This window comes from Tauraco erythrolophus, chromosome 7 (genome assembly GCF_009769465.1).
Source record: "Tauraco erythrolophus isolate bTauEry1 chromosome 7, bTauEry1.pri, whole genome shotgun sequence".
NCBI lineage: Eukaryota > Metazoa > Chordata > Aves > Musophagiformes > Musophagidae > Tauraco > Tauraco erythrolophus.
This window is the reverse complement of record NC_141471.1, coordinates 50,560,755-50,588,165: the sequence shown is the minus strand read 5'-3', so window position 1 is coordinate 50,588,165 and position 27,411 is coordinate 50,560,755. Positions and strand designations below refer to the sequence as shown.

At 40.1% G+C, this 27,411-nt stretch overlaps 1 protein-coding gene across 4 annotated transcripts in view; it reads left to right on the top strand.

Annotated features, from left to right (window-relative positions):
• The window catches only part of MYRIP (myosin VIIA and Rab interacting protein), a 225,352-nt gene that overhangs the window by 143,900 nt on the left and 54,041 nt on the right, over positions 1-27,411 (top strand). For all 4 annotated transcript variants that reach the window (XM_086614713.1, XM_086614712.1, XM_086614711.1 and 1 more), the window contains one exon: positions 26,262-26,398. In XM_086614713.1, the coding sequence (XP_086470839.1) occupies positions 26,262-26,398 (137 nt within the window). The remainder of the gene's footprint in view (positions 1-26,261; positions 26,399-27,411) is intronic.

Here is a 27,411-nt window from a genome sequence, read left to right as displayed (position 1 = left end):
TGGCTTAAAAATGCTCATGAGATTTATACAGAAAGTTACCTTTTGAGGAAAGGTCAAGGCATTCATGTAGTATTGTGTCATATTAGAAGGTACAAAATCTACCAGAATTTTACCAGTGTAACACATAGTGTATTGGAAATCTTGCATTCAAAGCATAGTTCCTCCTGGGCTTGTCCAGCTGAGGAGTCTGCACAAAGTAAGCTAGGAGAATATGTGTACTTAGAACCCTTGCTTCCTTCCTGACTTCTTGATGGAAAATCAAGGTCAGTGAGAGTAGCACCATCCACTCCTGAAGAAGTTTCCGTCCAGAGGCAAAGTAGGTGCCACAGATTTTACGTGTGTCAGTGATGCACGATGCTGCTGCTTCACAGAGCTTGTTCTGTTCCACATTGAAAGACAGTAACATTGCCCCTCTGCTCACCTGGGTCATCTTTTAATCTGATGTTTATCACTTGATTCTAATGTGTTTATCACTTGATTCTAAATCATTTTGAATTTGAAGAAACTTGGTTTTGTCAGGCATGAGAAATGCAAGGCAAGTGCACTGACAGCTGATTTGTATTGAAATTCTGAGGGTTTGTTGTGACTTTTATTCCTTTCATGTGACCAGTGAGTGAACATTACACGTGTGTGTTTCCCACATGCAAGAGATTTTAACACTCTTTTATTCTGTCTGTAAAATGGAGGTAAGATTTTGGACAGTAACACAGCATGCTTCTGGAATTGCAGATCAAAAAGTACTGTAGAAGCCTTGGGCATTGTCAGTATTAGTGTTCTCCTGGCATAAACTGCATGATGTTCTGGGATATCAAGCAGCCCATAAATCTTGGTGCTGGACTCTAGGAGTTCATCCCTTTTAGCTGCTGCACTATTAGGAGGAATAATAGCAGTTTAGGTTTGTGTCATTACCTTGGGGTCTGTGCGAAGTACTGGCCTGGGTTTCAGTAGATGTTCATGCCAGCCTGTGTCTGGCTGGGGGAGAAAGATGCTCTGTTGTGTCAGGTGATGCATGTGTGGCTTTGAGGAGCTATGCTTCCAGACAGCCTTAGTCATGCAGAAAACTTCTCCATTTCCCCAGGGGAATAAGCAGTACCACTAGAAGAATGAGCCCCATTTGATAAGCCTTTAGCAATCAGTTTGTTTCCATTTCTCTGGGGGAAAAGTACAAAAAAAAAAAAAAAATCAGCTTAGTCTGTTTCTCTTTACTTCCCCAGCTGTCTCATGTCACTTTTTATCTCTGACTCAGCCTATCTCTGGAAGCATCCTCTAAATTGTATTGCAGGCAGCAAGATAGGAATCGTACATTGTCAATAGTCCTCAGTTCATTTGCTTCTTGCGTCACTGGGGAACACAAGTTATATGAATGGCCTCGTGCAACAGTGTCTGTACTTTCATAATCCCTGTTATTCACTTGTTACTCTGAGTCATTTGATAAAGACTCTATCTGACTCATTTTTAGTGGATTTGCTTGTCTGCCCCCTCCTTCCCCTCTTCTGCCAACAGTAACACAAAGCCGGTGAATGACTTGGCCAGACTCCTGCAGAGGCAACACAATGTTTGCAAGACAGAGGGTCACACGCAGGTACAAGCGTCTCTGCTTCTTCTTTCTATTACAACCTGCTGGGACACTTCGTTTGCCAAATGCCAGATGACTGGGTAATAGATGGAGGAAGGGATAATTGATGGAAGGAACATGGGTTTCTTTCTCCCTGGGTCATAGTGACCTGTGGTGCCACTGAGGCTGACGATGCGTTGCCCTGTTTGGCGCAGATGTGTGAATGTGAGTGATGTCCCCATACCCCTTTCAGCTTCATGACCACGCGCTTATAAATCTATTACATCAGCAGCATTAGAACAGTTGTACTTGTGCATGTCAATGCGCAAGTCAAGAAACTGAGATGAGATTAGCCCTGCCAGGGTGAGCTTCCCACCTGTGCTGGTGTTGCTAATCTCATAGAAAACCCTTTCCACTCCCAGTATTGGTCAGTAGAGGTATAGAAGAGTTGGGGTCCAGTTCCTCCAAATTCGTCCCTTTTTGTGCATCATTATTTGAGGACACTGGCGAATTTAAAACCGAATATTTTTCACCTTTCAACATCTCCGTCCTTTAAGTGTGAATGTAGAATTTAAGTGTGGGTCCTAAATGACAGTGGCCATTTGGGACTATATTGACACTGCTATAGCACTATGTCAATCTTGAAGGCTAAAAAGAGCATGGAAATTATTTATCTGCAGCTTTACCTAGAAATTAGGCAGTGTACCTGCACTGTAGTGCACAGTGCTCAGTGCATCAGCATTTGTAACCCAGAATCTCCTCTCTCATGACTTTATGGGAGCTTTGGCTCCTGGACGATTCAACTTGTGCCTTTCCCTCTATGCTCTGTGTGTGAATGCATTTGGGGTTTTTTTTGTTGTTTCTGTAGTAACAGTCCTACGCAAGCAACAATACCGATGTTTAAGTACTACAGCTGAAGGCTTGTTGAGCAAGCTGAGCCACTAGCTTTTACATCTGAAATAACACACTCGTGCTCGTGTTGTGCATTGAGAGGCCATAACTTGAGCAAAGTAAAAGGGAGGACCTGTTGTTTGTGTCATCTCTGCATGGTACTCCAGGTCTGGAGAGTGTTCGTTAAGGCACAGAAAATATCTGCTGGAGCACTTCTGGTGGAACTTGTAGACCTGATGCTGTCTTGCCCTGATTTGGGCTGAGTGGTCCATCAGCAGCACTGGGGGTGCCTGAGCATCAGTGATCCCATGCTTCCAGAGGCTGTGTATCAACTGTGCCTTGTGGGTGAGTTTTCCTGAAGTCAGAGATACCACTGCTTCTGCAAGCCCTGAGGTGGTTTGCTTCTTGCACTTGAGGCAGGTGCTCAGGTGACAACTCTTTCTATATTGAGCTGTCCAGTAACTGTGGTGAACAGGATTCTCGGGGAACTCAGGAAAGGGAGTGGAAGAGTTAGCCTGAGGGTAACAGGGAGTTCATGTCACCTGTCTGTTCCGAAGCTGAAAATTAGTGTCACTGTTAGTGAAGACTTTGTAAATGGATGTTTCTCATGGTTAAAAAAAACCCACAAGATGCTATACTAAATGATAGAGAATTCATTAGATCTTGTTGTACTGAAAACTAAGGATAGCCATCACCCTTATTTCTGGGTTACTGATATTACTATAAAAAGTAATAATAGCTGTGTGCCTCCATGGCAGGTCTAAGTGCCTTTCTGAGTAGTTGCTGCCACCCAACATAGATTTTAACAGGTTTTCTGGACAAGGTCCCTCTCTGGGATTTGCGTTACTGGCAGCTCTTGGAATTTGTGATTTGGTGGTCACTTTTCCCTTCCTACACAACAGCTTTTTGTGTGTTACTACTCATCAAAGACTCCAATAAAAGTCAAAGTAAATTTTAAACTTATGGCAGCACCTTCTCACAGCTACTGAGGCAGGGGAATATCGTGCCATTCTGGGAATCCAGTTCTGATCATAATACCACCAAGATAAATTTGAAATAGTGGCAGTGCTAACAAAGATGCTAAAGCAGAATAAAGAGGATAAACCTATATGTAACTTCTTTAATTGGAACATTTCTTCATCCTGACGTTTTTTGGTACTTTCTAATGAAGAAAAGGACCTGCTTGTTTTGGGCATAAATCTTAAGGATTCTAGAAAACAGCTATATCCAAAAATAAAACTAACCCATCTGCTTCAACTAGTCAAGCTTTGTGAATAGCAAGACATGAACAAATTGTATATTAGAAATACCTTTTGATCAAAAACTATAAAGGCATGATTTTTCTTCTATAGAAATCTCGTAGGTTCGTTTCTGAATACCTCTTGTCTCTTCTACAGAGGAGATGTATACCTGTTGTTCTAAGAAGCATCTTCAGAACAAATGCTTTGAGAACTTTCTTCAGTAGCGCAGTCATCCTACTTGAAATATTTATTTCATTTTTGCCTATGTATAACTTCTGTAAACTGGCAAACTCAAGTTCTGATTGCAATGAAAATGTAGTAAGTGGAGTACAGAAAGATTACTTAACATTGTTGTCTATTATACTCCTCACAAAATCATGGTTAATCCTTCATTTTGCCCTATATCTGAGATGAAATTAGTCTGGAAAAGCATTCTAAGGCTAACTCAAATATGCAAGATGTAGGTGCGTGCAATTTTGTGGTCATGTTTCTTAATCCTGAAGTACACGTTAAGCATAAACCCCCTTAATGTTATCTGTTACATGCATTTGCAGTCTTTTGGGGCCTGGGGCAGAGGGCTGTCTGTAACACAGAACATTTCTAGTTTTACGTGCTGTATATTTATGACTCATTAACCTTTCCTGGGCCTGCATATAAACAAGAATCCCAGTTTGTGTCTTGAAGTCCAACCACCATACCTTTGGTTTATCTATTTATGATTATTGAAGCCCCAAGTGCCGGACAAATTATACAATTGATTCTGCAGAGAATTTAGAAATTAATTTCAGCAGCTGCTGCTACAAACCACTTCCTATCAAATATCATGAAATAATAGCGGTCTTAATGCTATTCTGAACTGTCTGGCTGAACTTTGACATAAAGCATGGACATGACATTTAACGAATTGAGGCAATCGTTAACCTAGATGTGTCTGCGATGCTCCTCTCTGACCTCTCGTTTAACTAGATAGATATGCATGTTGTTTCCCACAACAGTTTTCTTCCTGCAAGTATACATAGGGTATGTCTATGTAAAGAGCTTCTCAAAGATGCTAATTCTATGTAACCTTCTGAAATACCTTAATCCACATAAATCTGCATGTTGTATAATGTTTTAAACATGTTATAGTTGGCAGGTTCAGTGCTGTACCAGGTGCAATCAATCCATCTTTCTCTCAAAAGAATGAGGAAAAAGTTTTCGGTGGCTTTTACCCTTTCAGCATTCCTTGACCATCTTAACTTGGCACAGTGTTGGACTATACTTACATAAAATCTGTTCTTTGCTACCCGCACCAGATTTCCCCCTCTGCTTCGCATTTCTCAGGATCACTACCAACATGCTGGCAGTGGGGGGCATTCTGTTCCAGCAGGCACCATTAGGCAGTCTGATGTGGGCAGTGGGCGGCTGGTTTCCTTGGCCACCACCCTCCGTTCACTCTTACACCAGCATACCTAGTGTCAACAGCAAGCTACTGATTATTGTCCGAGTCCTTAAGCCTTAGGTGGAAAATTAAGTATGTCCTTAAGTGGAGGAAACTTTTGGAATCAGGTAGTCTTTGCATTTTTAATATGCTTTGAATTTGATAGGTAAAGAGAGTATCAGTAAATGCAAAGTGAGAGCCAGGCAGACGCAGAAGAATCAGCTGCTGAAGCCAAGGTGGGAGGTGGCATTGTAATATGCTATGGTTTGCTAGGCTTGAGGTGTTGGTGGGCAAAGTGTTGATGTGAATTTGGTGTGGTGGGTGTAAGGGCACAGAAATAAGACTTCAAACAGGGATTTTGTCTTGAGGAAGGATTTGGGATTTTTGGACACCCCTTTCTGAGCTGTGGAAGAATTGGATCAAGGATAGTGAGGGGAGGGAGGAAGAAGTGGAGCACAGGTGAACCAAACCACTTTTCTTGCCCCCGACACTTTGTCTCCAGAAGCTGTGTTATGCTTTTACCTACCCATCAGTGAGAGCATGTTAGTCTCACTGTCAGGACTGGAACTAGAATCAAGTGAAGCCTCAACCGTTGAGTTGGGCCTTGAAGAAAATCTCAAGAGGTGCAGCAAGTACACAGATCTTTGAGTGTGTTTTTTTCATCCCCTTGAGTCAGACTTTTAGATCTTGTTTCTTGTTTGCACAGCGAACCTATTTTCTTTCTAATCTCCCAAACAAAGGTAGATTTTTACGTAGTAGCAAAGCTTTTAGAACAGGCATATAGAGGCACACAAAATTTCCCCAGACTTAGGTGATTGTTTAGTGACACTCACTGTGTTTTCTCCCTAAGGGAAGGGATGTTTGTTATATTCCCGTCTTTTGCAGTAGCTCTGATAAATCGCAGTAGCTTGTGGTGACACTGACAAATGTACAGCTTAGTTTGCCCAAAATCTTCTAGAGCAGGGGATGCACAACAAGCAAAAGCAAGCCAATTTGGATTGCATCTATCACTCTTCCCTGTGTTTATACCTCCAATAACGCCTTGTGCCCCCTGTCTTATACCCACCACAAGACCACAGCTCTTGCTGTGTTTGTAACCTGTTTGGCTGGCAGGCTTAGCAGCAAGAGGTGTTGAGCATACTGGATTCAAGTCTATGCTTGATGGCCAAAATGGACAGCCTACCTGTTTAGTACGGACCATCTGATCACTGCCTAGTTGCTGTACACCAGCCAGCCACTGCCAATCACATGCTGGGCATGCCAAAAATCTGTGAGCTGGCCCAGAGGTGCAGCTGCAGTGGCCGGTGGATGTGACAGCCTGGTCTGGCTGAAGGGACTACTGCGTGCCAGTGAGGCCATTGCCCTATCAGAATTGCAAGGAGAGGGTGAAGGGAAAAGTTAGGAGAACTAAGAGAGAAGCTCTGCACGCAGTAATTGTATAGCCTTTTTAATTGCTCAAGGGTTTGAGTGTTCTGTGTCTAATCCTAAGTGATCATGTAAATTTGAATGTTTCAATGTAAACATCACACTCCTTGGGAACTCTTTCTTCCTGAGAGAGATACAAATGACTTAGCAGCCAGATACTCATGCCTAACGGTCCTGAGTTACAGTTTCAAAATCAAATGTCATCTCTCACTAGAAATGTACAATATTTTCAAATACAAACTTGAACAGTTACTATAAAGAGTATATTAAATTCGTATTACTAGTGCGTTCTCTGTGGTTTTAAACGTGCTCATCAGTGCCATGTGAGCACTCACAGCTGTTTGTGACATTTAAATGATGGTTCTCACCAAAGCCATTGCCAAGTTTTCAGCTCATTCTCCTTTTCTGTTAAAGGCAGCTATTTAAGGTATACTTGCTTTTGTTGAGAAAGAAATGATGAAAAATTGCTCCAGCAGGGATGGGTGTCTCGTAGCCACCTGGCCACTGAAGTGCTCTGTACTCAGTCAGCAACAGAAGTTGTGATAGCAGCTGTCTTACTGAACACAAAACCCATGAGTTTTGAGAAAGAGGAAAGGCAGTGGGTGGAAGCAGGGAGAGTCGTTCTATTTATATTTTTGCATGTGTCAAAGTAATGTGGTGTTGGGCACACTGGCAACAAAGACAGCAAGGAGGAAGGGTTGAAGGACATTGGGGAAAGTGAGGATGTCAGTATTGACCATGGTGAAGTTGATCAGAAGCTCTTTGGGATGGATTGTTCATACCAAATTGCTTTATCCATCTCTTTTGAGGTGCATCGATTCATACTTCTGCAATTGCCACCCTACACCCCATCATCTGTAAAGGAACAGAGGTTGCGAAATGCCCTTCATAAAACATCTGAAAAAGACTGAGAAGACTTCCTTTTGCATTAGCTCATATGAGGCACATGCTACCTGTGCTACATACAGGAGAGAGGATGCTGCTTTTCCTTGATACCATGACTCTGTAGCCATAGCTCACAAAAGGGAAATGGTACCAGATCTTGCATCTGGAGACTCAAAGAGGCAGGAGCATCCATGGAGCCATGAGAGATCATGGAGCAGCAGCTACCCCTGCAGTAAAATGCTGCATGAGCCCAGGCAGGCAGGGCTTGGGGAAAGCCTCAGGGAGAGTCATAGCCGCAAGCTAGAAGCTCATTTCATTCAAGTGAGGGTCAGCTGAGGACCTTAGATTACTTCGACTATTTCTTCTCTTTTCGCCAAACAGACCATTGCAGGCAGTGTGAGTATGTATGCTCCCTCCCTATGCCTTGTAGCATAAATATGGGTGTCTAAAAAAGTTAAACTGTTTAGAGTGGAGATGGATATTCCAATCCCTTTTTGTACTGTGTGGCCCAATATGACAGTTGTCTATGCCATCACTTTTTCTTGATGGCCTGCTGTCATATCAATGGCTTACAGTAACTGATTTGTTCTGAATTTGCATGTTAATATGAAGGTTAAATCGGAGCCCTAATGTTCGTTTTCCGAGTATGTTTTTACTAGTACAATGGAGGATGCGTTTAGTGGTCAAGAGTATGCAGCAATTTGTGCATGTATTCTTTTCTAATAGGATTGAAGACTTTTATGAAACTTTTACCCAAAATAACATGCCACAGTTGGATTCAGATGTGACACTGGATCTGAGAGTGATATCAGGGGAGGAAGGAATTCCATTTTCTTCTGTAATCTCCTACTTTATGGAGCTTTCAGTTAGCCTAGGTTTCAATAGCTTTCAATAAGCCCAAACTTGGAGTGATGATCTTGTTTATAAAACACAGGGAATATAACTAAAAGCATTCAGCTAGGCTGACCTGACTCCTGCTACTGTGATGTCTCAGTGGAGCGTTTTGATCATACTGGCCAAGAATTTAAAAGATGTTACCCCTGTCGATAATTGTGCTCTTAAGCAATGATGGCCTTTTCTGAATGAGGCAACCTGAGAAACCATGAAGAAGCCCCTAGGTGTGGGCATGAAGATTTCTGTGTCATCCCAAATCCTCTTGAGAGTAACGCCAGTGTTTGGGCCACAGGGAGCGCAGGCTTGCACAAAGGGATTTGTACAGCAGGAGTTGACTGAGATATATGGTCTGTGTTTGTGGCTCGTTGGCTGTAAAATGTGAATGTCTTATTTCTCTGATATGTTTTTGAGCAAAGCAGTGTAGCTGTTGTAGTAAAAGCAGAGCTAAATAGACTTAATGCAGATGATCAACTTTTTAAGATTTGCATCTGTCGTCATGTATTCAGCCATTTATAATTTCTTGCTGTATATCTTAACAAAACAATCTACAAAATCCTTGGCTACAGGCTGTTTCCAAGTTCAGATACGCTGCTTGTCTAGTGGATTTGGAGAGAATTGCATGCATTGTCACACTGCCTTATTCGACTCTTTGATCTCGCTCACAGTTCTTTGTGCATGAAGATTTTGAGAGTGTTGGTTTCCTTCTCAACGCAAGTTTTTAGTCTAAAATATTTAATTTGAACAAATTGCAAATACGAAAACAGAGCTTTAAGACAAATATTTAATGCCTCAGAAGGGGAGAGAGGTCAACCTGAGTCGAAAACACAGGCTTTAGAGTCAAGATATCTGAATTCCTTTCTCAACATGCTAGATTTCCGAAGTAACTGGAAGCAAGTCTTTTGATGCCTCATTTTTTCACCTGTAAAATGGATTTAAAGGATATTTGGCAATTTCTTTTATTTACTTGTTGAGATTTGAGTCGGATTCCTTTCAAAGATCTTAATTGCTTTAGGATAATGGCATTATTGTCAATGAATTAGGAAGTTTTAAATAACTGTGTTATATGTTATATGCTTACTGATTGTAAACAGTAGTAAAAATCCATATAAAAATTAAGCATGAAATAGGATATATGTAGAATAGTTTTATTAGCTGCTTTACCTACTGTAGAATTATGGCACTCTGTCCCTTAAAGAGTTAATCTGTCAAAAAATTAGGAGTTGGATCATAGATGTATCACAGGTTTGGTAGTTGGCTCTGATCTGAAAAATTCTTCTGTTACTATATATTAAAGAAGTTCTTGGTTTTAACTCTTTCTAGGCTTTTTCTGGAAAATCTCTTTTCACTACCTGTGATTTGATTTTATTTTAGGTATACTCAATAAATAATGCCATTGTTGCAGCTCGCGGAGTATTTAATATCATCATCTCAGGTTGTCTTATTTAACTAATATTGTAGATGGATTAGATGTGTAAAACCCAAGTATTTTAAAGCAACCATACTAACCTGTCATTATTCAGGGTATGATTCATCCTAGGAGTCACATGTCCATGAATGTAGATCATTGTAGTATTTTTCGTAATATGCTGGAAGTAAGTAGATACTCTTAATGCTTTATATATAGGTACAACCTCTTACTTTCTGGGACTGAGAGAGAAGAATGGTTTTTTTTAATTTTTTTTTTCCCATCTTGAAACTCCAGTCTGATTATTTTTTCTTCTGCATTTTGTTTAATTTCCCTCCTTTCCCCCCTTAATTTCCCTGGTGTTTCTACCCCTGGCATCTCTACTTCTTTTCAGAAATGAACTTTGGAAGAAAAAGAGAAAGATTTTTTTTTTTTAATGAAAGTTCATCATAACTAAAAGAAAAGTTGAGGGTAAACACCCTTGAGTAGTCAGTATACGGGTTTTTTGTTTCATATCTAGAAGAGATAATTGCTTTTATCATTCCACTTTCCATTACACAATTACCAGATTTAATGTATCTGTCTGACTCCATATAGACTAATCTGTCTTCTTGGAGACTAATCTGTTCTGTCTCTCAGTTATATGATTCTTTTAATGTTTTTCTGGGTCCAAAATAATTTTTAACTCATTTTGGTTGAAAATACATTTGCACTGTCCATATCACCATCCTTAAAAAAATGTCATTTAATTATTTTCCCACGAGTGTGTATGTAATGGAAGTGACTTTGGTACCTGCACTCTTTGTAACAGGGCAAAGACAGAACTGCACGGGCCATATGATAATATTTAGCATTATATGTAATAGGCTTTTTCATATCCCTGCATCTGCTGCACAAGGGACTAGTGATTTGGTGTAGTCTGACTCCCTAAAAGAAGGTCAGTACATTAATGGAGCAACACATACATTGAGGACATTCTTAATGCACTGCCTTCTAACTACCTGCCCCAGTACTCTCCAGATTTGTCTTCAGCAGTGCAAGCGAAACATTTATCCCACCTTCATGTTTTCCTAAGGAAAACAAAGAACAGAGAAGAAAGAAGAGCAAGAAAAAAGGGGCAGGGGCAGCATGAGAGTTACCTACAGCCCTCTGACAAAAGTACTGCGTATATACAGAGAGAAGGAATGTTTTAGTTTGTTCTTTAAGTCGTCCACCTTAGGTGCACAGAAGGTGAGACAGACACACGCCCCTCTCTGTCTCTGATCCGCTCCCATTCAGCAGCTGCTTAGCAGCCTGCACCACGAGCCACGTTAGCAGCCAGCAGTTCACAGTGCAACCAGCCTGCTCAGCTGGAAATCCCAGCAGCTGGGATTGCTTCCCCAAAATGCCATCAAGATTATTTCTTTATGGGCGGAGTTCAGCTAGAGAAGAGACCTACATTCCCTCTCCTTCAGTGAGAGGTGAGAGTAAGGGATGTCTCAGAAATGACAAATAGCTTCTGTTGGCCTCAGCTCTCCCTGTGGTCACTGCGCACGGGAGGGATGCCTGAGTATAGCTGCCTCCTGTTATTGCAATGGGACCTTTCTCTGCTGCTGTTGGGTGAAACGACTAGAGTGTTTGTATGCAGCAGGTCTGCATGAAATCCCTTCATTCACTTAGGGCCTAAGCAGCACAGTTGGAAAAATGTTAAATAGAACTTGATTTTCTTATTCTTAAAAAATTGCCTCTGTGGGTTTACCTTAACTGAACATGAGAATCGGTGGTAGTGATACCTCAAGCAATTAAAGCAGGAAGAGACATCTCAGACAAATAACATCCATCCTTGGGCTACTCTATTTTCATCCCAGTTTAATGGGAACTGGAATATTCTTGGCGTGCGTTTCTTCTGCAAGTGAAGTAGGGGCTCTTCTCAAGTGAGAGTTGTGGACGTCGCTGAGAAGGGCCAAGATGTTTGCACTCCACTGACTGCCAGCCATTGAAAGCCAGTGCTAAGGGACTCAAAGACCCATTGCACAGTCATCTCTGTGTGCATGACCAGGTAGCTTTGCAGCTTTGTTTTCGCCCCTCCTGTTCATACAGTTTCTTCTAGTTCCTTCTGTTTTTCTTGATTACTCTTGATCAAGCTTGCTGATGTCACACACATACACACGTATCTTATCACAACCACGTGGCTCTGTGAGGATACCCCTGCCTTGTGCAGATGAGAATAAGCTTGCCCTGGAGAAGACAGGAGGATTGCACGGCTTTGAAGCTTTCTGTTTGTTAGAGAAGTGAATCCTCCTCTGGACAGCAGATTTTACTGAAGAGCTCTGCGCAGGACTGGTTTTGAGAAACAGCTGTATTTCTCTGACAGTCTGGCTAATCTGTTCTTTCAGGGCTGTTTGGTTTTTATTATTGAGATACAAGTATTACAAAAAGAGAGGGTTTTTTTTTTTCCTATTTTTCATTATTCAAATAGCTGAAAATCCATATGAAAAGTACATTTGTGTGTGTGCCAGATGTAGAGCTCCTGGTAGTGAGGCAGCTGGGATTAAAGTCTCATTTGTATAATTTGTAAAGGCTTTGGAATTTTTCCTACGGTTTTCAGCCATAAGCTGGAATTTAGCTTTTTTTCAGACTGCTGGACAGCTTGCACAATAAAGCTTCCAACTAAAAATATTTCCTGTGCAACAGGGAAAACCCACTATTTATATGCAGTGACTATGAAGTTGGTTTGAAAAAACAAATTAATAAAAAAAAAGGAGGAAAAAAGCATACCCTGTGTATTTTAAAGGCTTATTCAAAGAGAGCTCCACTCCAAAGTAGCACAACATACAGAAGGCTTGTTTTCTGCAAAAGCAGAAATAGGATGGTAAAGAACATCAGAAACACACACTGTGTGCTCAGATGCTCACTTGCACATGGCAGTAGAGAGTACCGTTGCAAAGCATCAGATACCCCTGCTCAGTCCTTATTTGCCCTTGGTCCATGCAGGGAAGAACTGCTGAGGTGCAGCAGTTGACTGAGCCGACCTTCTGGGGCTGGCCAGCGGTTCCCCATCTAGCCCATTTTCCACTGTAATTCAGGGAAATCTCCTTGCTTTAACTGCTGGATAAACATCCGAACCATGTCCAGGTAGTTTGCTATCTGGGGAGTGCAGCATCACTCCATTTCACTCCTCCTCCTCCTCCCATAATGGTTGGGGGAGTGACAAGGAAATACGTTCCTTACACCTCCTAGCTAGGGACCTGCATGGGACTTGGGTTGGGAGGTGTCATCCTGCTGCTGGGTAACACTTCACTGATAACACTCCAGCTGAGTAACATGTTTCTTAAGCTGCTCCGTGGCTCACGGAGTCGCAAAGCTACAAATACATGTCATCTCAGAAAGGGGGTGGTGGAGTCGCTGTGTGCACAATTCCCAGAAGAAAACAGTGCAGCCTGCTTCAGCAGAAGTTGGGCTTGTGGGGTGAGATACCAGTACGAAAGATGGGAACTGAAAAGGCATCTCTTCTCTCCTCAGCAAAGTTTTAAGGGTTTTGGCTTCTTTTAATTGTTTTTCTTCTTTTTTTTTTCCCCCTCTATCTTTTTTAAATAATCTTGAAATGAACCCAACTTTCTCTTTCATTGTATGTGGTGATGATTCTTCTCATCTTTACTGGCATTTCACAGCTGTTTGTTCGCAGCTTTCTCCCGATACAAGAACAAAAACAGACCTTAAAGCGGAGGATTGTTGTCTTTTTGGCATTCTTGAGCTCTATATTAAAAGCTCTGTGTATTTTTCTAATCAGGATTACAGAATTAATTTGCATGGTTTATCCTCTGGTATTTTTTTCTGATGGAGTGGAGTTCGTATCTCTTTTGTGAAAATTTTTATGCTTCATCAACCTCACTTTTTTGTTGTTCAGCTGTTTTTCAAGAATCTGTGAATTAAAAATGAAGTTTGTGGAAAGAAAAGACTTCACTTAGGTAATTTGAATAACTAATCAAAGTGGCTTTACATGCTGTTATTTCATTTGATGTCTGCTGTAGTAATGGAAAATATTTGTCATGTGGGTGAATGGTGCATTTATTTGTAACTGTTTATGTCCACTTGCATTTTGACTGAAAATACTTCTGTTTCATTAATATGAACACAAAATTCACAAAAAGTGACCAAATGTTCCTGAGGGGATTTTAATGCTGCTCTTTGCATTCTGAAGTTTATTTACATGAGATTTCTGCATGAATTTTCTTTCACTTTAGTGGGTAGGTGCAAAGGATGAATTTGTACTAATAGCACAGCAGGAAAAAATTGCTTCTCAAGTTAAGAATTTATTAATATCTCTCACTGTTTTTGTTTCTTAAGAAAAACAGTGGGACGTATTCATTTTTGAAGTACCGTCAGTGTGGATTTTTGTTCTTTTTGCCTGTCTTCTTTCAGAAATCTGAAATAAAAACTGCATTGATGTAACATAGCAAGTAGAAACAAATATGACAGTAAAAGACAGCATATCTGTGTTCAGTGTAGCTGTAATAACTTGCTTTGATTCATGTTTATTTGTATTTTGCTTTAGCATGTTGTGTGCGTGTGAGTGTCATAAATTTACTAACGATGCAGCATCCATTAATTCTTCTTATTTGCCAGAAAAAACGTCTAGTACCAGATGACCAGGATATGGAATTTCTTTCCTTTGAAAAATATTGGGATATTGAAAACGTATTTTACTGCAAATTAAAATAGAAAAAAAATCCCAAAATTTTACATGAAATTGAATTTCTGGGTTCAGATGAAGTGAAATAGTTCCTTTTGCTTAAGGGGTAAAAATTTGTTTCAGTGGTGATATTTTTATTTTTATATTCATGATGTTAATCCTATAGATCATATACAAATGTATATGAATGTATCCTGTAATTTACAATGGTCTCATAAAGTGCACTTTGAAGTGAACATGTGGAATGTTCCATTTCAGCAATATCCAAGTGTTCCAGCTTTTACACAGGCATTTGAATTTGGACTTGTTTTGATTTGGTTTCAACTATCCAGTGGCTGCTTACTTAATTTGCATCTGGGTTGACAGGTAGTATTAATCTGCTGTGTAAAGTTAAGCATTTTAATGAAAGGCTTAAGAGGAAAATACTTGGCAAGGTGGTAGGGAAGTGATTTTCAGGCATTGAATGAAGCACCTAGAAGGGCTGAGAAAAGAAGGTGACGAGTTCTTAGGCTCCATTTACACCATTAAGATGAGGACTGCAGACTCATTTTGGCCAATGAATGATCCACATTTGCTGCAGTAACATTTGAGGCTTGTGACACACCAACCTAGAAATGAAAGCTGGAGTAAAATGAAGAGAGATTGGCCTTTTGCGCAGGTGTGGTGGAAGCGGTACAGATATGATCATAAGGCTTCTTCTGACTGACAAGCTTCGTGGTTTTCTTATCCAGGAGAGTTATTTGCTGGTAGGTGAGAAGGTCTAATAGCTAAGTGCCTGGATTTTTCCCACAAAAATGACATTTTAGCTCATTGACATATCTGCCAGCAAGTGAGGAGATACACTTTAAACCTCATTTCTGCAAGTGGCATCCGTGTAATTGTCGTTTAAAGAAAAGGTGGAGTGAAAATACCCTTGAAATAGTTCAACAGGATCTTTCTTTTTGAAAAATTGGCAGTTTCTACACTGAAAGTGTTAGCAATGCTTTGACAGATGTGTGACTCAGTGTTGCACAGCCCTGATTCCATATCACTGTGGCATATATGGTGCTTTCAGTGGGATCTCATACACAGGATCTGCAGTGTGGTAAGTCATATTCCAACATTTGTATTTGGCTTTCTTGAAAGAGTACTGGTAAGGCCTCAATTACCAGTTTGGGGATGTGTATTTAAACAAAGATATAGACCATTTGGGTCTTTTATTCCTTGTCCCAGGAGAAAAACAGAGGGAACGATGAGATGGCTAGAAAATATGAACTGGGATGAAACAGGATTCTTTAGACCTTAAAAAAAAAAAAAAAGAAAAAAGCAAAACATCTTAAACTGTCTTGTTTAAATAGAAACAAGGAAGATTCAGCTTAAACATTAAGAAAACCTTTCAACATTAGGATAGGAAAACACCAGAGTGGATGGCTGGGGAGCTCTTCAGCATCGGGAGTCATTAAGAGCAAGCCAGCTGTATATCTGCTGGGAGTCATGTAGGTATTGCTCATCATGTGTGAGGGCAATGGGGACACCAATGTGGTCTCATTTCTTTCATGGCCTCAGGCTCTGCCAAAGTGGCTTGAAAGCAGCAGTAACCTGTATTGCAAGCTCTCTGCGAGCTCCCCTGGGATGCAGTCTTTTGTACTTTTAGGTTCAGAAGTCAGCTCTGAATAAATAAGCATCAGTCACTGATGCTCACTTTACAAAGCACAGGTAGAGAAAGAATATTCACTAAGAGCTGTAAGATGTGGCAAACATCCTCATAAACATGTTGTTATGGCAAAAGCTTATTAGCTCTTGCTGAGATACTGTCAGGAGCTGTATTGGATATCGCTTCTCACATCTTTTACTGCTGGTGGATGCCTGAAGAGAGGTCCTGCCCCTTCTTAGGTCATTGCTTTAACTGCTGTTAACTCTCCACAGTTGTGATTTCACCTCCAGTGTTTACAGTCAGCTAAATTACAGTGAAGCACTGGGTTTGAAAACCCTCTTCTTTTTAAAAATTGACTTTTATAACTGCAGCAAAATCTGTATTTTCATTTCAGTTACCCTAAAATACAGCATGCTTCCTGGGGGCAGTAGGTCAGGTTAATATACCAAATATGCATTTGTTTGTGAGCCAGGGGTAATACCAGGCAAAATAGCTGAGTTAAATGCTGACATGTTCTACTCTTATTTGTATTTTCCTACTGGAGGATCAAAACATAACTACAGTTATACCCAGTATTGTCTTAGTGTTTTCCTCACCCTCTGCAGGACACGTATCCTCTGGGGGGAACAGACCTGAAAACTCTCCTCACTAGACCTGCACTCACAGCCTTCATTCACAAACCAGAATGATGACTTTGCGCCCAAGTTAAGTCAGAAGACTTCTTTAGCCTGGCCATTTTCATATGAAAAGGTTGCCTCAGGATGATGTGCAAAAGCCACTGAACCTGACCTACGTTCAGCCGCCATTTGTTCAAATCTTGTCCTTTGCAGAAATCTTAAAAGGGAGGTGTCTTGTTGCAGTAAGCCTCTGCCAAAGGAACCTCTTTAATTCTGGAAAAACATTACTGGGAGATGGTAAAATTCAGAGAAGACTCAAATAGCTTCATAGGAAAAGTAAGTTAAGTATACAGATGACTTTCACAAAGGAAGGAGGATGTGGTGATGGAGGAGTATGCACATAGTGCTGGGTAAGTGAAAATCTGTTGTTAGATGGCAGCACAGGTGGGTATAAGGGTGTAAATCTCAACCGAAGGTTGTATGTCAGATCTGGCATTTTCTCGGTGAGAGTTTGAGGACGTAAATGCTCTGACTGGCTTACAGGAACCATCAGAAGTATATAGCTGAGTTTACAGGTGTGTTCACCTCAGGTCTAGATCTCTGGTGTCTCATGGGTCTGACTTTGGCTGAACTCATCAGCTCTGGAAGATCACAATATGCCAGTGAGCAAACCTGATCCATACCCACCAAGTTATGTGTCACTGCCTATGACCAATGTTTAATCTTTCCGTGTAATGTCTGTCAGCAAATATAAGCAAACATTTATCTGCAGTCTAGATGTGATCTCCTAGGAATGTTGCTTTGCTAGTATAGAGGATACAAATTGCAACTAATGTTTCCTTGTTTGTTTGTTTGTTTGTTTTAATAAACCACCAGCTAAGTCTGTTATTTTCTTGAAAGGGACACCTGTCTCTTCTCTATTCTTGTTTTCAAAAAGGCTATTAGAGGCAGATGCTTCACTCCTGATTTCTTACATACAGTTTACTTTCCAATAATTAAATTATATGTTTAAAGATCAGCAATCTCATGGTTTGTTTCGATGTCAATTAGATGATCAAGCTACCTCTGGGAGTGTGGGTCACAAATGCAACTGTGTGGCATGTAGCTGAGGAGGCCAAAAGCATGCCTAGATTTTGGTTAGGTATAGCCAAATTTATAGAAGATGAGTCCATCAAAGAGTGTCCTGTGAAGATGGTCTGTTGCAATGTCAAACGTGGAGTCCTGAGCTGACAAGTGCAGAGTGTGGCAGAGCCACTTCTCACTTGCACCTTTCTGGTCATCTCTTCTGTAGCATCTGCCGATGGCCAGAGACAGAGTAAGAGGCAAGGTGGACCTTTTATTTGAACTTGTACAGCCCATAATCTTATTTTTATGAGCCAGCAGTCACTTAACTGTGGCCTACCGCGTAATGCAGAGAGTGATTCCTGTGCTTTGGCACATGCTGCAGTGGGAAATCCTTGGCGTTTGCCTTTGGAAATCCCCAAGGGCTGGTTTAAAGGGCCCGGGTGGTAGACGCTTTAGTACTTCCCTCAATAATCAGGATTAGGTGAACTTAATACAAGTTTTTTTCTTCCTTTCAGGAAGTATATCCAAGTTTTGTGTATAAAACCTACTGTGTCTTCCACATCTAACCTCTTGTCTGCTGATTTCAAAGGTAAAGGAGAAAGAGTAAGCAAATTTGAGGGTTGCACATACAGCTGTCTTGTGGGGAAAAAAAGAAACTCCTTTTTTTTCCTCTGTGCTAACCTTAGTTTATTATTTCTTGTATATTGCTCCATGTTGGAATTTAAAGGCCAAAAATGAGGCAGCGAATTTCTCAGTGAATGGTTGGGAGGATGCATATTTTTAGGAAATGCCTTATATAGTACAATACTGTAGGTTGAGCTCTCTGAATAATTAACATTCTGCAGACTGCAGTGCAATTACTGGACCAGGTTCATTTCTGCTGGCACAGGAAAGTCATGATTTCACTGGGAGGGGCACGGACAATTGTTTTGTTCCACTTGTGGGAAAGACAGATGATGTTTTCACTGGGTTGAACAGTTTTCATTTTGGGGTAGATGCTTTGACTGGAAGCGGTCTCTCCTCTGCTGTTACTTGGATTTTGCTGACTGCTGAGCATAGCATTCCTTGTGCTCAGCTGTAGCCTTTCCTGTGACGCGTCTGCATGGGTCAGCGTGCCGCACTTTGGCGTGTCGCACTGTAATCCGGGTGCAGTGCTTTGCTGTGGATAATTGGAGGAAGACGTTTTCTGGAGCAGCACTTCTTAAGTGATGAGTGATCTGCAGAATGCCATTAGAGGAAAATAAATAGGATTTCAACTTAAAGCTTGGAAAGGAATTGTCATGAAGAATTAACAGTGGCCTTCTGGGTTAAATGTTTAGGAGCTGTTATTCTTGAGGGAATGTGTCCAAAACATTCAGGTAAATATAAGTCCCGTCTTGGAATTACATGAGCATGGCCAATGGTTGACGTACAGAAGTTCCTTTTCAGGGCTTCAGGGGGCTGAACTTTCTCAATTTGTTTTTTTTTAAGTCTGATTTTTAGTGAACTGAGCATTGGCAGGATATTCATAGAATCATAGAATGGTTAGGGTTGGAAGGGACCTTAAAGATCATCTAGTTCCAACCCCCCTGCCATGGGCAGAGAAATCCTCCACTACACCATGTACGTGTACGGTGTTTCTGTGCTATAGTAGTGATTCATCTTGAGGGGAATGAAGGTGAAGTTGCATTCTTGAACCTGGAAGTATGTTTGATTTCACTGAGCTGAAAGGAACCGAAATGCTTTAATTCAACAATTTATAAAGAACAGTGCATTACAAACTCTAAAACATCAGCCCAAGGGAAAAAGCAAATATTGCTATTGGCAGAGAAATAATATTTCAGGATGCTAAGTTTGAAACAATTTTACTCAAAAACTGAGTAAATGAGAAGTGACAGTCTAAATCTTAATTGTTTCCCTGGGCTCCAGATGGATGCCTCTCAGTGCCTGGGAAATGCAAACAAAGGCCTTGAGCTTTCTGTGTGAAGCCAGTTCGGGGAGAGAGACCATGTCAGGGGACCTGTGACAGACCATGTGCCTGAGACAGCATAATCTGGATTAGCTGGAGTTTCCCAGAGAACTGATGTATAACATGGCAGATGGAGGATGATGGACGTGCAGCCTCTCCAGGAGGGGCAGGGCTTCAAGGATGTTGGTCCTACAGCACCAACATCATGGTTAAAGACAAGAATATTTAACTGCATCATCCTTCTGCCTCTGGCCCAGCAGCATGATGAAGCAGGTTGGCCTTGGAAGGCTCCTCTCCACTGGTGTCCCAGCCCTGGCATAGCTCAGCAGGCAGTCTTCCCCCGGCTCCCAACCTCTCCATCTCTTCACTCATGGCTGAGCCTTCAGGCAGTTCGAGGTGCCTTGGGAGTGCTTTGAAAGAGTGAAAAATAAACATTGATGTTGCTTCTCCACTCAAATTTAAACTTCTAATATTTCTTCAGTTTGATGTGGTTGCGTTGTGTTTCAAAGTCTCCCACAGAGCAGCAGTTCTGATCTGTGGATAGTTTTGTATTTCAGAGGTGGGTGTGTTTGGCTTTTTTAATTTTCATTAATTAATTTTTAAAAATTGGCACAACCATAAAAGTAAAAAGGTCCAAGAATTGTAAAGCAGCTCCTTTCTTGAGTCAATCTAGCCAAGTGCCAAATGCAGATCTCTAGTGACCTGAGGTTGGATGTTACACTAGGGCATGGGCACAGCAGGAGGAGCACAGGGTGACAAATTTTAAAGCCTTTTTTTCCTCTTTTTTTTCCCCCCCCAGATAAAAGTTATTTTCAGCAACTGTTTTATTTGGTTTCTAGTGAGCTTGATTGTTTATTAGGTGATCATCAGTGGTCTGAGAAACTGCTGCTGAATGTCTGCGTTTCAGGGCTGAGTAGTGCTGATGCCCATTCAAGAATATTAATTATTTTTTTAATGAAGACCTTCTTTATGATGGACATTACTTTAGTGAGTCTGCTACTAGGTCCTTTTTATTATTTCCTGTTTTAAAAAGTAAGAACCATGGGGAACATCTCACAACTTAAGCTATATAAAAGTTATAAAACCCTGAAAAATTGAGTTTATAATGAAAATTGCAACCAACCCATAAGTCTGCTACTAGTAAATGCAGTGATAATGCTGGACTAATTAGAGGGGATGGGAATGATTTTAACATGTTTAAAAAGAAGAAATGAGCATGTTTTCCTGTCAAAAGGAAGTATAAAAATTATGTTTAAAGATATTACTCTGTGATCGTTACGGTCATTATATACCTTGGGGTCATAAAGTCAGATTTCCAATATCTCAACATGTTATGGACCATCGACAGAATCAGAGGGGCTGCAGGGACGTGATCAATAGCATTGTTTAGCCTGCAGCATGATTCCCATCGTTCTGGTGGAAAGATGGTAAAGATTATAGATGAGGGGAGAGAAATCAGCCTCAAGAGGCTCAGCTGGCAGTTGGGGCTCCAAGGGACACCTCCACCTTGAGTGAACGTAAGAGGATCTAGCAGGGTGGCATGAAAATCTTGTCTAACATTTCACAGTGCATACATGGAGATGAGCTCAGAAATATGAATTGTTTACAAATACAAGTGGCATAACCATTTCTCTGAACCATTGTTGATGTGCAGATGAAGTTTATAGTTCTGATTTTGGAGTCAGATTGAGGGGATAGAAGAATTTACTGGCCTGGCTGTTAGCACAGAGCTATGGAACATGTGGTGAGATAAGAGCGGAAAGCTAAAAAGGAGTTTTCAGTTTCCAGTGCAAGTCAACAGCAAGGAAACTCCAAGTCATATATTTACTCTGACGTTTAAATAATGTGAGTTCAGATTTCCAGAAGCACCTCCTCACTTATTGAGCTGCAGTCTAGTTTCTGTAGGTGACAATTTAGATTAGAGATAAGGAAGAAATTCTTCACTCTGAGAGTGGTGAGGCACTGGACCAGGTTTCCCAGAGGAGTTATGAATGCCCCATCCCTGCAAGTGTTCGAGGCTAGGTTGGATGAGGCTTTGAGCAACCTGATCTAGGGGAAAGTGTCCCTGACCATGCAACTAGATGATCTTTAAGGTCCCTTTCAACTCAAACCATTCTATGATTCTTGTGGAGAAAACTTCTCACAAAGTTCGTGGAGAAAAGTTGCTATAAAATACTTCTTTGTAGTTTAACTTGCAGTAGTAGAGATTGAGGTCATGAACATTAAGTTGGCACTACCTTTTAGAGAAAATTTGTTGCAGAAGCTTCATATTGCCTTTAGACCAAGCAAAACCTCACAATTTTTTAGAAAAAAAAAAAAAGTGGTAAATCAATCAGTAAACCTCCTCTGTATTGGGTAGAGAATACTTGTAATCATGCGAGTGGCATCTTTCACACATTCTTCTCATGATCATCACTAACAATGAGAGAGATGATTCCTGTTCTTACTCCCAGCACAGCTAGTGTCCTTTTTTTTTCTCAGGAGAATGCTAAAAATTGAGTATTTGGGTGCTGCAGGTAAGAAAGGTACTGAAAACCGCTTGTAAATATTTTGGTGGGCTTATTCATTGCTCTTACAGTGCTACTTGATTAAGACAAACACATTGCTGCACTAAAAAAAAAAAAGACGAGGGCTTTATAATACTCATTGAATTTTAATGTTATTAAACCAAAGATGTCTGCCTGACTTTCACACTTTCTAGTAAGGCAGAATTTTTAAAATTACAATATTCCCCTCTGCCAAAAGCACATCAAAATGCAACTCAACTCCATGGCAATATTATATAACATAAATAATGTCCTTAGCATTTAAGGCTATTTAGGAATAAAAACATAGCAATCTTTATGACACAGAGAGAGAAATAAATGGCTTCAACCATTCCTGCATCTTCATAATGCATACAACTAATATCCTTTAAGTTTGAACTTTCATTTTACAGCGAGAACTTGCACACTTTCTATTAGAGGTAATAAGCAAAGTGTTTCATTTTAACAATTTAATGCTAGTGCTGTCATAGTCTTTATTCTGGACTGCTTTTGCAGAATACAGCTTTGAAATACAGGTCAACATTAAAGGATTTTGACATAAGGCAAAAATGCTCTTATTTCTCTTTTGAATTGATCCTTCATTTTAGTATCTAAGAGAGAATTCCTCTCTTCTCCAAATCCTTTCTGCCCAGGAGGAATCAGCATCAAAATTGTGACTTATTTGAAAGTTAAGAGGCTGAAAAGCTTTAGAGGAGGCATTGTAATCTGCTATAAAATGTGTACAGGATGGAGGCATAGATGTGGGGTTGTTGGTAGCTCTCCAACGCATAAGACAGAAGCATGACATGATTAGATTACTCACAAAGTGTTAATCCTGCAGAGATGAGAAAATTTAAAAAAAAAAAAAAAACAAACAATCCTGTGTTTACACCAGATTAGTGAGTACAAAGAGGCAAACATCTCTTCTTTCATTGTTGCTTTGAGATGTATAAACTCCTATCGTTTTGACTCTTCCACAGTTCACATACGGAAAATGTTATTGTTACAATTACAAAGTCTCTAAAATTACCTGAGTTGCAAAGCAGTGTCTCACCTCATTAAAAAAATCAGTGCTGTTAGCTTTCTGTTTTTACAGAAACATTATTGATCAGACCTAGAAAAACATGGTAAAATCAGGAAAAAGATGGAGAAGCAGGCTTGCAGTGGGTCCTATCTCTCATTTTTCCCAAGGTGCCAGGTCAACATTCATAACTGACTACCTTAACTCGTACAGTTAGTACAATGAGATAGATGACTTTCTGCTTTTGCTACCTTGTCTCACAGTCTGAATGTTAAGAACTGGGTCTACTTGGCTTCCAAAATGACAAGTATAGCATTTCTAACTAGCCGAGCTGAGGTTGCTCAGTAAACACACTAAGGTAGTTGGTAGGGATTTTGAAAGCTCTAAAGCAATGTATTTGAGGACTCAGTGCTGTGAGTCCACCAGCAGTGACAGGGCTATGATACTATTTTGTCAACGGCATGGAGAACACTCTGTTCCCTGGGCAAAAGAGCATCCTTCCTGGCCAATACCTCCTGTTAAGCTACTTCCAACCTAGTCATGCAGACTCAATTTTATCCATCATAATGATTCTGACTCCATGCTATTGACTGGAATCTTACACTCCCAGCACCTGTAGAAACTCGGTGGATGAAAGTGAATCAAATACAGCAAGCAGAAGACATTGTGTTTGTTCCTTTCTGATGCAGTTTCTGTGAGAGCAAATAGTTCCTGCACACAAAGAATGCAGATTCTCAAAACGCCAAAGAATTGCAGGTTTGAGAGAGAAATTGGCCCCATTCACAGATTCATTGCTGTGCCAGCAGCCGGACCCTGGTCAGTGGGTCAGGACTTGGACAGGCATCATAACATTTCTTGGTGGCAGCGTTACAGGAATTCAGAAACCCTGTACTTCACAGACAGACCTAGGTGTGCTTCCTCTTGCTCATCCTCTGTCACCAGCCACTTGTGTTTCATCAGATGTCATCTGTGCACCGCATGTAAGGACATTTTCCAGAAAAAAAAAAAAACAACGGATTTTTGCCTTTGTCATATGTCAGTGATATTTGTAGAATGGTAAATATTGGAACTAATCAACCCTCTGGGAGCTATAGTTAGGCTGGGGATATTACTGTGCAAATAGAGCTAATATTCTTACGTTATCTGTAAACATCTCTCCTGCATCTAATTGCTGACACAGCATACAGAAAAAAATATGCTTCTGTTCCATTGTGTGCTTTTTCTTCAGTTGCCTTCAGTAGAGCAACTAATGTAACTTTAAGAGTTCACAGTTTGAATACGATAGGCTTCACTGATTTTTGTTTTTAATTTCCCACTGCTGGTGTTTGCTACTAAACACTTTGCAGTGGTGACAGGGAAGTGGACTGTATCATGATGTTCTGCTTTACATAAAGTGGCTATTTCTTTTTAGCAGTGTATTGAAACTGAAAAAATCTGGAACTTGACTGAAAGCATTTAGTTGAAACCCCAGGCTCAGTGTATTACTTTGTTATCGAGTGTCTTCTGCGGTTCAGTGCCAAGTAAGAGCTATGTTGCTAGTCTCTCAATAGGTGAGATTTTATTTGCTTATAAAATCATGTGTGTTAAACAAAAATTGTGGATTGTCACTTGCTTTGTGCTTTATAAAGAAAAGTCCGGAGTCCCTGAAGAAAAATCTAAAGGTTACAGTGGGGCTTTTGTTTTCTTTTGTTTTTTTTTTCCACCCATGACTGCAGGTTTAAAAAACAGATTAAATCATCTGAATGTCTTCGAGTCTGGGAAGCGCTGAGACTGCAGCACTCCTGATAGTAACATCATTTCTTTAAGGGTTCATATTTTGATACTAGACACTAGCTTTACCCTTTTGTTTTCTAGAATCTTGGTGTTAAGAATCATCTCTTTGCTTAATTATATAACAAGCTCCATAGGACTTCTAGTTCCAAGTTTATGATTCTTATGATTATTACAAAGGGGAAATTTGCAGCCTATGCTAAATATTCTTTTAAATGAAATGTTTTCATGTCCTATAAAAATATCTTGGTTATAAGATATTATTAATTGCAATAAATTAATTAAAAATAAACTACTGTGGCAATGTGCAGAGGAACAAGTGGCCTCAAACAGGGAAGCAAACATACAGAATTAGTTCATGTTCACTGTCTCCTTCTTCCTGGATGCTTTTGGAAAAGTCAGTTTTAATTTATAGGTGGATGTCATGGTTTAACTCCAGCCAGCAACTAAGCACCAGCCAGCAACTAAGCACCAGCCAGCAACTAAGCACCATCCAGCCGCTCGCAGCTTACCGTGCAGTAACCTGTTGTTGTCTTGCCTGGGAACATGGTGCAGATTCTCTCCACTCACTACTGAGGTACCAGGTGGAACAAGAGCCCATTGCCAACATGGAAACAAAGACAGAGCTTGACAGTATCTCATGGCTTTGTAAAAGTCTATGATCTCTTGGGACAAACCCATTAGGATGAATTGCTGACGTCAGTGATGCTTACTGTTGAAAGTAAGAAACCCAACTGCAGTTGGGAATCCATCCGCCCCAAAAGGTTTATCTGCCTGCTGTTCTTTGCTCATTCTGCTTTGAGGTCCTCTGATTAGGCTTTGTGTACTCTATCAGTTTTCCCAAATAAAAGCAGTGATACATTTTTATGAGAATACTGGGTTTTGCGGTGCATTAATGGGCTAATGTTCTTACATTATCCGTATATTTGTGTAAATAAAGGCTATTTTTAAAACCTTCCTGTGCTGTTCCAAGGCTTGTTTATATTTTGAAGAGGCTGTAGTTGTTTGCATTATAATGTAAAAGGAGAGAGCACCTTTTCTGATAGTAGCAAAATCAAATAAAACCTTGAGTAATGTGAAGCAGATATTTGCTCATGAGTTACCTTTTTTTTCTTTTTTTTTTTGCCTCAGTATACTGGATGCCTGCAAAGTACAAACAGTGAAGAAGTATTCAGAAATTAGTATGTTTATGCTCTGAGGCCTAAAAGATCTTTTTTTACATAAAAGAATAGTAAACTGTTTAGGTTTATTAGTTGTAGAATCATTCCAAATGATGTTTATTTTTCTGTTTTAGACTGCTAAGGACCCAGTCTCTGGATTGGTATTATAATAATGTCAAAAGCCGCTTTAAGTGTTTCGGAAGTGCCAAAGTCCTGAGGAACTTGTACAAGAAGCATAGACTAGAGAGCGGAGTTTGTCCTGATGCAATAGGTAAAAACAGCTGTTGATTTCTTCTTAGCTTATCTACTTTAACGCACAAACTGAGACAATGGAAATTCTGATATTATTTCAAATTTTTTTTTTAAAGAGATACCTCAGTGGAGAGAAAAAAAGGTGAAGTGTCTAGAGAGCTGTTTAAGAATTCAAAGCATGTTTAATCTTAATTATGCCACTGATATAGAAGAACCGTTTTCTTCAGTCTGTAAAGTAAATTGCAGTTTGTATTCTAGCCCGTGTTCTGAAATTTAGCACAGTTCTGAGTAGTGAATGAATGAGAAAATAATTTTGCATTCAACATTTGGCCTTAGAGCACATTTCTGTGGTGTTGTAAGTAAAATTTGGTTAACGTGGGATGCATTCAGTATCCAAGTTGACCAAAACTCAGTTTGTCCTCACATAGAGTTTTGCATGCTTAAGGATCTGAAATTGTCCACATCTTATTTTTGTATTGATGTTTGTAAATGCTTAAAAGATACCAATTAAGCATTGGCATCACCCTTTTAAATGAAGAGACACGATTCTCCCTTAATAATGATGTTACAGGCATCACCTCATAAGAAGAGCAATTGGAGATATAAATTGGGTTAGAAGAACTGGCCTTTGGCATCATACTGGTAACTTCAGCAAATTACTCAAAAAACAGCTAGCTGAATGTTTGGAATTTCATAGGACCAGATACTTTCCTAATGTAATTCTTTTGAAATTTGTACAGAGACTTTCATTTTTCTGTAGTCTGTCTTCTTCTAAAATTATACAGGATGGTAAGTGAACTCTCTAGTCCTGAGTGAAAATTTTGAGTGTTTCTTATGAATATTGGCTTAAAAGCTTCTAGGGAGAAGCAACTTATGCATTAAATTCTGATTTATTAGTCTTTTTGCTTTCTCAGTATCAAATTAATTTTTCTAGAGAAGATTCCTTAATAGTTGAGAACAAAAACATATGAAGACAAGAAAATCCGTGTCAGTGAGGGCAGAAGTGGGACAATGGAATTAAAAACTGTGGGG